Source organism: Microtus ochrogaster, unplaced genomic scaffold, assembly GCF_000317375.1.
Source record: "Microtus ochrogaster isolate Prairie Vole_2 unplaced genomic scaffold, MicOch1.0 UNK99, whole genome shotgun sequence".
In the NCBI taxonomy this organism is placed as follows: Eukaryota; Metazoa; Chordata; class Mammalia; order Rodentia; family Cricetidae; genus Microtus; species Microtus ochrogaster.
This window is the reverse complement of record NW_004949197.1, coordinates 1,132,366-1,143,477: the sequence shown is the minus strand read 5'-3', so window position 1 is coordinate 1,143,477 and position 11,112 is coordinate 1,132,366. Positions and strand designations below refer to the sequence as shown.

General features: G+C 50.1%; 1 protein-coding gene across 1 annotated transcript in view; it reads left to right on the top strand.

Moving 5' to 3' along the window:
- Positions 1-1,693: 1,693 nt before the first annotated feature.
- The window catches only part of Sdr9c7 (short chain dehydrogenase/reductase family 9C member 7), an 11,508-nt gene continuing 2,089 nt past the window's right edge, over positions 1,694-11,112 (top strand). The window contains exons 1-3 of the mRNA XM_005371210.1: positions 1,694-1,994; positions 4,900-5,158; positions 5,847-6,010. Coding sequence (XP_005371267.1) covers positions 1,694-1,994; positions 4,900-5,158; positions 5,847-6,010 — 724 coding nt within the window. The remainder of the gene's footprint in view (positions 1,995-4,899; positions 5,159-5,846; positions 6,011-11,112) is intronic.

Genomic DNA, 11,112 nt, shown 5'->3' with positions numbered 1-11,112 from the left:
GCCCTTCTAAACAGGGACGAGGTCACTCGTGACCCAAAAAGGCACCCACCCTTGCTCTGTCCCTGAAGCTTAAGCAATGCTGGGTGTGGTCCCTCAAGACTCACTCCCAGCTTGCTTCCTCCTCCCCTCCGATTTTCTGTAAGCTCTCTGTTGCCTGGGATAGCTCTCTCTGCAAGCTCTGCCGCTGGCCTTTTCCACAGCTTCACCCTGTTCTCCTTACAATCATCTGCCTGGGATCTGAGACTCTGCCCGAGCTCCTCCCTCATTCCCAGTGGGTTCCTTGTGGTCCAGCCTCATCTTGTCTGACTGTCCTCCAGCCGGAGCTGTCCACTCCCTAACCTCCCGGTTGCTGCTGTCTTGCCTCCCGACTTTTCTCGCCATCTGCTGTTGTCTGTCCTTGGCCCCATACCTTCTAATCGTTTTGACGTCTGCCCTCTTATCCTTCTGGAGATCTAATTAGCCACAGTGACAAATGACTTAATAGCCTGGTCCCTGCACTGCCACCTCCCCTGCCCTCAGTTTCTTCAGTGCATCAATCCACCTAGAGTGTGCCAGGGTCTTGGGACAGAAGGGAAGACACCTGTCCCCGACAGCCTTTGTCTCCTCTGTATTGGACTCCTGTGACTGCCTGGCCACCAGGGGGTAGGGTGGGCGGAATACTGGGTTGGTTTCTGGTAGATGATTTTCATGTTTTATTTGTTTGAGACAGAATCCTACGTAGCCCAGATTGACTAGCTATTATAGCTGAGGATGACCTTTGAACTCTTGATCCTCCCAAGTGCTAAGACTACAAATGTGTGCCACCCACCCAGCTGTTTAGAGTCTTCCTACTTTTTAGAAGTTGAAACTCCTTTCTCCAGCCTCCCTCCCCTACAGAGACGCCTCATGGCCTCTGGAGTCAGCAGCGAGTCACACCCAGCCTGGGAAATCCCTGTGTGTTTTATCCTCTCTCGTGATGGAGGCTCCCTCCACACCTCCAAAGAAGATAGATGGTCGTGGTGGCACCCAGTAGTGGCAGGAGGGGTGTCACAGCTTGGCAAGTTTAGGCTAGGCCAGCCAGCGCTACTAGTGAGACTCTGTCACAAAACTAACCTAAATTAATTCAAGGTCTCAAAGAGCGGATGCCCTGGAGTTCATTTCTCCTGGGACTTGGCGACTCAATTCAGCTTTTGTTTGTTTTGTGTTAGTGACTTTGTCTTTTTTTTTCCCTTTCTTTTCAGATAATAGAAATTAAATTTATCGATATGCCTGAATGCATCGTAGATGGTTTTGATCCCTCGAAGGGAGGTAAAAGCAGGGTGGGGTTTCCTTAAGAGAGCTCAGATCAGGGCTAAGCTCCCCTTTGCCCTCTCACGCCCCTTCCCATAGTGCACTTGAACTCACGCTACTATGAATTTCTCAGTTTCTGGTTCCCATCCCTGAAAGGTCAAGGAGAGAGGTGGAAGCAGTCACCAGGGCAGTCCTTTTGACAGAGGTGACACGCTTCAGGTTGGACTTGAATTTCTTGCATCTGAGCTAATTGCTGTGCTGAGGCATCCACCTATAAAATTACAGAGCGGCTCACCCAGAGGCTCTGTGTCTATTGCAGGTCCCAGAGCTCTCTCTCCCTGTGGGCTCTGGCAGGCTGCCTGCTGGGTTCTAGGGACCAGTGTATCCTACCAATTCCTGGGCCCATCCTTGGACGTCGGCTCCAATGGCGGCCCTCACGGACCTCTCTTTTATGTACCGCTGGTTCAAAAATTGCAATCTGGTTCGAAACCTCTCAGAGAAGTACGTCTTCATCACGGGCTGCGACTCTGGCTTTGGGAACCTGTTGGCCAGGCAACTGGTTGACCGGGGTATGAAAGTGCTCGCTGCTTGCCTCACGGAGGAGGGGGCCCAGAAACTCCAGCAGGACACCTCCTACCAGCTGCAGACCATCCTCCTAGATGTCACCAAGACTGAGAGCATCAAGGCCGCAGCCCAGTGGGTGAGGGACCAAGTGGGCGAGCAAGGTGGGGCGAACCTTAACATTCTCTGTCTCTCTGTCTCTGTCTCTCTCTCCCCCCTCCCCCTCTCTCTCTCTTCCTGGGACCTGATGTGCAAATGGAGTTGGAGAGATGACTAGGAAGCAGGTCAAGAGCCTCTGGTGCGGTTGAATCTGGAATCATGGCATGGTTATGGTTTGGCCAGCTGACACGAGGAAGCAACATCCTGAGGACATTTTCTCCCTCAGAGGTTCAGGACAGAGGCAGCATCTGGAATGTTCCAAATGTTCAAGCCTCTAAAGATGGAGGCTTCAGGAGTCCCAGATTGGCTCCCATAGATGCGCAGTCACAGTTCTTGGAGGGCTGAGGCTAGGAGCGACAAGGAAGGGGCAAGAGGTGGAATCCCATGGGTGGGGTGGGCCCATTTCTTCTGCACGTCCTCCAGCAGGGGCTTTCTCCCTTTAGGAAATGGACCTGTGTTGGAGGCTGTACCAAGAATGCATGGGGACTTTCTTGCCTGGTGAACTCGTGGCTGTTATTATGGTGTGTGTGTGTGTGTGTGTGTGTGTGTGTGTGTGTGTGTGTGTGTGTGTAGAAGAGGCCAAAAGAGGGCATTGGTTCTATGGATCAGGAGTTACAGAAAAAGAAAACAGAGTAAGAGAAAACTGTGTGGAAGTCAGAGGATAGGTTTTACAAGTCAGTTCCTCACCGTGTGAGCCCTGGGTATTGAACTCCGGTCACCAGGCTTGTGCTGCAAACATTCTTACCTGCTGAGCATACTTCAGTCCCTTTTTTCTTTATCATCTGTTTCCTCTGTGGGAATAAAGCCTCCTGAGAGTGGGCCCATGTCCTTCACTCACTCCATGTCCTTAGCACCTAGGACAATATCTGGCACCCAGAAAGGTGCTTGATAAATATTTGTCGACTGAGTTAGTTAATGAATATTTATTTCAGCAGGGTGAGTCTGGTCCGCCATGCTGCCTCAGCCTGTTCCTTGCACCCAGCCTGCAGCCATTTGTGACCATGACTCACTGGGTGTAGCAGTCTCCTGTTGCTGCAACAAATCCATGCAAATGCAGTGACTTAGACAGCACTCATTTATTACCCCATAGTCCAAAATGGTTCTCACTAGTCAATGTCTCAATAGAGCTGGCTCATTTGGGGGGTCTGGAGCAGAACTCATTTCCAGGATTCTCCTCCCTCGGAGGCTGCCGACATTCCTCAGCTCATGGTTCATTCCCTTCCAGTAAGCTTGAGCCACATCCTCTCTATGCTTTTTCATTTCTCTGCTTCTCTGGCCCCTGCTTTCTTCTTCTTCCAGTTTAGTCCCCTGTGGTTATGTGGCCTTACCTGGTGACCTTGGGATAATGTCACTTGATTAGCCACCGTCTATAGCCTTAATCCTCCCTTTCCAGTGCACCCTAACAAACGCCCAGGTTCCTGGGGTGGCGACATCCTTGGAGGACTGATATTCTTCATGTGCCACGTGGGCAGCATCTTCCGTGGAAGAAGCACTAGGGACGGGGTGAGGTGATGCACCCCTGCATCCCAGAGCTCAAGACACTGAGACGGAGGATAAACGGGCTCCTGTGAGCACAGCCCTGGAGCTGTGAGCCCTGCTCACATTCTCTAGTTATTCTTTATAGGAAAACAAGCACTATCAGAGGCTCGGGTGGTCTGTGGCCCCCTCTAGAGCAATAGCACTCAAATGTCACGATCTTTGCGTCTCACGAGCTTCTTTTTCTCCTCTGCTAAGAGAGGTCCCTTAGCTGGGAAGGCTCTGAGTCCTGCCAGTTCTCCTCCTGGAGCCTCTCCAGCCTGAAGAGGGGATAAGATGGGGAGAGGCATGGCTTAGGGGGGACTCCAGAGCCAGGGTCAGAACTGATGGTCACATCCAGATCTGCCCTTGGGAGAGGGAGTGCACCATGGCACTCAGGAAGGGGGTCTCGAGGTTTGTCTTAATCAAAATGGGACTGTACCAGAGAAAAGAACGGAAGGGTCAGGGGTTGGGGCTCATGGAGTCCCTGGGGAAAGAAGAGGCTTGAACTCTTTTTATCACCTCCCTGGTGGCATTTCACTCAAAAGCTCAACTCATGAAACAAATGAAAGAACTCCCACAGCCCCACCCCCAGCAGGCTTGTGGAAACAGCTGTCCTGGTGCTGTTTGCTCAGGAACTGAGGCCCAGGGAGGGAAGGGGCTTGTCCAAGGTCGGAATCAAAGCCAGACCTGAGCCCTGGGTTTCTTCAACCCCAAGGCCCCACAGAGCTAGATGGCCACACCTGTTTTCTGTAGTCCTACCTTCCTGATCTGAGAGAACCTCACCCCTTCGCCACAAGTACCATAGTGTATATTCTTCTGTACTTTTCTATAAATACTCGAAGCTCACTCTTCTCTCTGGTCTCTGGGCTTCTGGAGGTGTAAGATCCCAACTTGTTCATTTTATGTCTCCTTTACTTAAGTGACAACACAGAGCTGGATGAATGAATGAATGAATGAATGAATGAGGTTTGCTAGGCGAATAGATGAAGAGCTGGAAACTTGGAAGAGTAGATAAAAGGATGTGTGTTTGAGAAGCCAAGCGATGACCCATTTGCATGAAAATGGCATCTCTTATCCATACCTCATGGCTTCAGGGCCACTGGCTGCACACAGTCTTGTTTATAGTACGTACAGAGCCCAGTTTAGTTGGCAGACCACAGGAATCAGGGAAATAAAAGCATCCCATGGGGAACATCGAACACTTTGGCCTTGGGTTTGCTCTCCCTGCTCTCCAAGCCACACCATCTTTGAGTGTCTGCCCACTGTCATTAGGCGTTGTCCACCGGCTAAGCCACCCATGGACAGCAAGCTGTTGGCTGGTGTCCCACAGAGCTCTTCCAGAGAACTTGCTGATTCCTGTATAGTTCTCTCTACCTTCGTCTCTCCCCGCAGGCCTCTGGGCCCTAGTGAACAACGCTGGTGTGGGCTTGCCTAGTGGCCCCAATGAATGGCTGACCAAAGAAGACTTCGTGAAAGTGATCAACGTGAACCTGGTGGGACTGATTGAAGTCACCCTGAACATGCTGCCTATGGTCAAGAAAGCCCGGGGCAGGGTGGTCAACATGTCCAGTTCCGGTGGGCGTGTGGCCGTCATCGGTGGTGGCTACTGTGTCTCCAAGTTTGGTGTTGAAGCCTTCTCTGATAGCATCAGGTGAGTGGGTCCTGGGACCAAACCAGGTGGGGGTCTCGGGGCCTGAGCGGGTCAGTGTGTAGACAGGGGAGTTCTGGGAAGAAGACTCTCAAACAGGACCAAGGGGAGAAGTCAGGAAGAGGGAGCCCTGTGGAATGAGGACAGAAGATATCACTTGGATCTTCCCTTGGGCGGACCCGGAGTGAAGCAAACCCTGTTAAGTCTCAGTATTGGGGGAGGGAGGGGGCTAAAGGGGAGGAGAGAAGAGAGGAGAGAAGAGAAGAGGAGAGAAAGAGAGAGAGAGAGAGAGATAAAGCACATAGAGGGAGGCCTGGGGCAGAGGTGCCTCTGGAAGCCCCTCATAAGATGCGGGCCTTTGTGCAGATTCCCTTATTCCTTTAGTCACTTGGTGACTGGGGTGACTGGGGTAGGGCTGTGTGGAAAGAACCTAGGAGGAGGCAGGACCTTGGCCTAGATTCTCCTTGGATTTTCTGTTGGTTGTGCCTAATGGAGATTGCTCCAGGCTACTGGATCAGTTTGGGAAAGGGCTGAGTCCTCAAGGAAAGCCATTTGCATAAAGACGATGTTGAAATTAGCTCTGGCTGTGGGCTGAACACCTCCAGGTTTTGGGAGGGACATTGTCGCTCCAAAGGTGTCTCTGATGCCTGACATTCTGAGGCTAGACCAAATGCAACTCTTGATCCCACAGGCGAGAGCTTCATTTCTTTGGGGTGAAGGTTAGCATTATTGAGCCGGGGAACTACCGGACATCCATCCTGGGCCAGGAAACTCTGCAATCACGCATGAAGAAGCTGTGGGATCGGCTGCCGCAGGAGACCCGGGATAGCTACGGAGAGGAGTATTTCCGTGTCTGTGAGTCTCCAAGAGGAAGCTGTGGGGGTTTGGGGGTCACTGGCTGAATCTCAGTTTACAGAGGATGAGACAGAGCCCAAGAGATTATCCATACAGTTAGTAACAATGCTGGAGTTTGAGATTAGAATCCAGGTCACAGGGCCACAGCTGCGGGGAAGGTAGGGACGGGTGGACAGATGCTGTCTGTCTGGCACGGCTCCTCCAAACATCGGTGCAGGTGAATCTTGTGAAAACACACTGAGAGGAGACTAGCAGAAGACAGAGAGTGAGCTTGTGAGAGCCAGACCTCCTGCTGGGAGTCCAGGCTTTGTCTGCCACTTGTGAGTGTGGACATTGTTTTTTTGTTTGTTTGTTTTCTGGTGGTGTCATTGTTTTCTTTTTAAAAGTTTGTTGTTTTGTTTTGTTTTCTTGAGGCAGGGTTTCTGGTAGCTAAGGCTATCTTAAAACTTTCTATTTGCTGAGGATGACTTGAACTCTGGACCTTCCTGCTTCTGTTTCTAAATTCTGTAATCCCGGGAGTACACCACCACTCCCAGCCTGACGGATCATTTTACGCCTCAGTTTCCCACCTGTACGCGGAGCTTAAAGATAGCACATAGGTCTTCAGGGGAACACTTAAGATCCAAACTACAATAATATAAGTCAGTCTAGCCCATGGCAGGTCTGAACTGCCCGGGAATCGGAGTGAGTGCTTAGAGACGGTTTTCCTGGGCATTATATGTCCACAGCGAAGCAAGGCAAGACAGGAAAACCAAGAAAGCTCTCTCTACTGGGGACATCTTTCACTGCAAGACTATCGCACATCAGACACTGGGATGGTCAGAATAGCACACTTGCCCCTTGCTGCCCATAGCTGACGATAAATATCACACACACATTTAGTGACAATCATGATTAAATGTCATTGCAGAGAAATAAGGCTATGAAGGAAGGACAAGAGGGGCCTGGAGCCTGAATTCAGATTCTGGTATAAAAAGAGCTTCTGTTGAGGTAGCTTGAGGAGTCAGCTGGGTGCTGGTGGGTTGTGGAAAGGGAAGACGGGGAATCTATAATTATAAGCCTCAGAGGGCTCTGAGACAGGACATTTATTTTGAGGGCATTTAAGGAACCCAGCAGGTAGAGAGCAGTGAGGGGCAGCTGAGGGAGCATCAGACAGAGCCATTTGCTCTGTGGTCTCAAGTTTTCTCTGGTGGCTGCAGACTTCCAGGGGAGACAGGATGATGGTTCCAACAGGACAGGAAGCAGAAGTAGGGAGAAGTCTCTGGATGCCTGGAAGTCGCTGTGTGAGGAGGAGCCACGTAGGATGAGGGCTGGGTTTATGTTGATGAACCCGGTGGGGGCACAACCTCATTTACTGTTGGTTAGGGTTGATTTCGTTCACTGTTGGTAAGGTTGATTTCGTTCCTTAAAGAAACTAGTCTTTCTGTTCTGCACATAACAGCAGTCTGTGTGGAGAAGGGTGCCCTCAGGCAGGACATCAGATAGAACCTTGGGACACTGAGTGAAGGAAAGTCTACCCAAACCATTTAAGTAGAAAGGAATTTCTTGCAACAGTGCTCTCCGGGTACAATCTGATCAGATTGCTATGGAATGTTACGGTTAGGGTCTGGTCTGGTTCCCTAGCTTCTAACAGAGCTAAGAATCCTGTCCAGCACCTCCCTGAGAGTTAAGAAACTCATCCTGACCTGGGGGATCACAGGCTCAGAGGAACAAAAGGCTGGCTCTGATTGGCTCAGGCTGGGTCATGTGCCCACGGATCCCACAGAGGGAAATCTGCAGCTGTGGAAGGACGGTATTAGGTGGTAGAGGGAATGAATTATGTAATCCTCTGTGGGATTCTTAAGCAAACAAGGGGCCAAATTATTTACAGACCTACTCTGAGGCTGGGGTGCAATGTAGGTTTAGTCAGTCTCTGGAAACTTCACAGGGGGAATACCTATGCAGACAGAGACTGTGGAGTTTCCAAGGGGTCCTTGAAGGAAGATGCAGAGAGGCAAACTTCCCTGAAAGCCACTTGTCAGACAATGGGGGGGGGGGGGTAATAACTATGCTAAAGAACAGCATACATACATACATACATGCAACAGGGGGGGGGGGGTAATAACTATGCTAAAGAACAGTAAGAGTTGGATTGCTAAACGCCCTAGGCTAATTTACCTATTATTCCACACTGTGATTTTTCAAGAACAGATGATAAGTGCTTTTAGATAAACATTTCCAGCTCTGCAGAGATCTGAGAGCAAATCCCTCACACCCAGAACATAACGCTCTAATGGGTAGGCACAGAACGCAAAGCCAATCTGGAATGGCTTACAGAGACCCAGTTCTGCTGTGACCAATGGCCCACAGAGGTGATAACGAATCCTTTAGTTTTGCTGGGTGAATAGGAGCTCGCCGACAGGGACAAGATACTAGTCATTTCCCACAGATGTTCATGAGCAACACCTGGAGATCTGGATGTGAGCAGATTCCAGGGCATGATCCCATAGCTCTCAGAAATGAAGGCTTATTCACCTAAGTATGATTGATTCTCTTATGGGTTTTTAGGAGAACTGAACAAAACTGGCATAGAATGAGCCTGGCAAACTTTCGGTGGAGTTCTGTCTACCAACCTGGCAGCAGTATGAACAGGGTAGAGAGGCAGGCAGGGAGGGAAAGCCTCTGGAGATACCCACACCGAGGACCGTGGGTCTAGCCCTAAGGCTCTAGAGGACTTTTAAAGAAGTTCAAAATAGCTGCGGGCGATAAGGGGACCAGATGGGAGGCTCCGCTGGAACTCAGAGAGCTGAAGTCACAGGTCCTGGTAGTGCAGGGACAGGGTCAAGCTCTGAGAGAGACTGGAGGGGTGACATCCAGTGCCAGGTGCTCTGGCTAATCCCACAGGTCCCTGGCTTTGAACCCCAGGATGGGCTCCAGATTTCCTGTGTTATTTTTAACTGTGTCTGGGGCAGAACCATGTTCAAGTGGCTCAGAGTCACCAGAGCAAGCGTGAGAACAGAGCACAACGGTCTAGCGCTGATGGATCGCATGATAAAGTGGAGTCAGGAGGGTTCAGGAGGAGCTGAGGAGGGACAGAATATTAACTGGATTTTTTGTCTCATCTTCACCCGCTGGGAGGCCAGCAAACATCTCCTTTAGCCACGCCCTTCGGAATGAGTGTCTGTATGAAGGGAACAGACATCAAGTGTTAAGGCCACAGCGGCAAAGCCTGGGCTCGAATACTTCTTAGAGAGCTGTCTCAAGAATGCAAACTCTTTCTCAAGGGCCCACATCTAAATTGTGTGCTCTTCCCCACTGTCTAGGGGAGTAAAGAGTTGTGTGGGGACTTCTGCTTCTCTTCCCATCCCATGCAAAATTAGAACTAACAAATATTTAAGAAAACAGTGTAAGAACGTACCACCTCTTGTGGCTGGACACCTTCTTCCACCTCACTGTCTGGGGGGATGTTCGCTGCCTGTCAAGGCTGGGCGTCCTCGGCTTGACTCCATCATCTCCTCGGCTTGCATGGGTCCTGGGTCCTGAGGGGATGTGCAGAACGCTCAGCACTCCCTCATATTCACCATCCTGCCCGGGCACTGCTGGTGGGAGACCCCAACAGGTACAGCGTTGGAGGTGTCCTAGGGCTCCATCTCTAAAAAGACAGCCTAATTTAAGTGAGCATGGCTCTTTGGAAGGCCCCAATAGGTAGCTGAAATCCTCTAGCTTTCTTCTCAGGAAGCTCCTTAGAGGCTGTCATAAGGACTCTTGAATGCCATTGGCCAGTCCCCACCAGTGATCTCTAAGCATCTTGACGCTGAGGTAACAGATGACGGATGACGTACCTACCTAGAGCAGGCCAAAGTCAGGACAACTTTGCTACTTTGTTCCCAGTTTTAACCATTATTACTCTTTCCCTCCTTTGACTCCCTGCTAGGGAAGTCTGACCCTCAAGTCCACTTCCTCTGGAGCCCTTATTACTCTCTCTGAAGTTTGAATCCCACCCCCTATTCTGCACACCTATCTCTGTCCCAGAGTACAGAAGGGCAGAGTGAGATGCCAGAGGTCTGCCTGCCTCTTCTGTCATGAGCCCCAACATGCTTGAACTACTTAGACCCACCTGTGTCTCCACGCCTGTTTGCAGAATTGCCATTTTTAATTTTATTTATTTTTTCTTAATGTATATTGGTGTTTTGCCATGGGTGTCGAGTCCCCTGGAACTGGAGTCACAGACAATTATGAGTCACTATGTGGGTGCTGGGAATTGAATCTGGGTCCTCTGGAAGAGCAGTCAGTGTTCTTAATCACTGAGCCATCTCTCCAGTCCCAGAATTACTCATTTTTAATACCATTTTATTCCCCAGATGCTTTGGTAGAAAACATGGAACGTTGTGCAGTAACTAGGCACCCACCAGCCAATAGTTCACTACTTCCAGGTTTCTGTGACTATGAACATTTCCACACTGTCCTTCCATATCATCCACTCTGCTGTTAACCCGGAATGGTCTGGGCCAAAAAGGTCTTCCGAAGGCTATGTGTTAAGGGCTGGGTCCCCAAAACAACAATATTCAGAAGTGGGGGCTTTAGGGGAATGAGTGGGTCACAAGGGCTCTGATGTTATGAATGGGTCAACCCAACTGGGCTGTAGTTCAGTGGGACTCTGTGCTCAATCCCCAGGACAACATACATCATACATTCATACATACATACATACATACATACATACATACATACATACATGCAACAGGAAAGATGGGGAAACAGGTGTGAAGTCTCACACTTGTAATTCCAGTTCCAGTACTTGAGAGACTAAGACAGGAGGATTGCCATGTGTGTATGGGCTATATAGTAAGTTCCAGGCCAGTTTAGGTTACAGGGTGAGACTTTGTCCTCAAAACAAAACAAGCAAAGGGTTAATCTATTAGTGATTCATACTTCCTGGGTTATGACAGATAATGCAGATTTATCTGGCCCTCGGTGAAAGAGTGGGTGTGTCCTTAGGGGCATGGCTTTGGGACTGTATGTTGTCCCTGTCCCCTCTTTCTTTTTTTTTTTATTGAGAAAAGGAAAAAAAAACAAGTTTCCGCCTCCTCCCAGCCTCCCATTACCCTCCCCCTCCTCCCCCC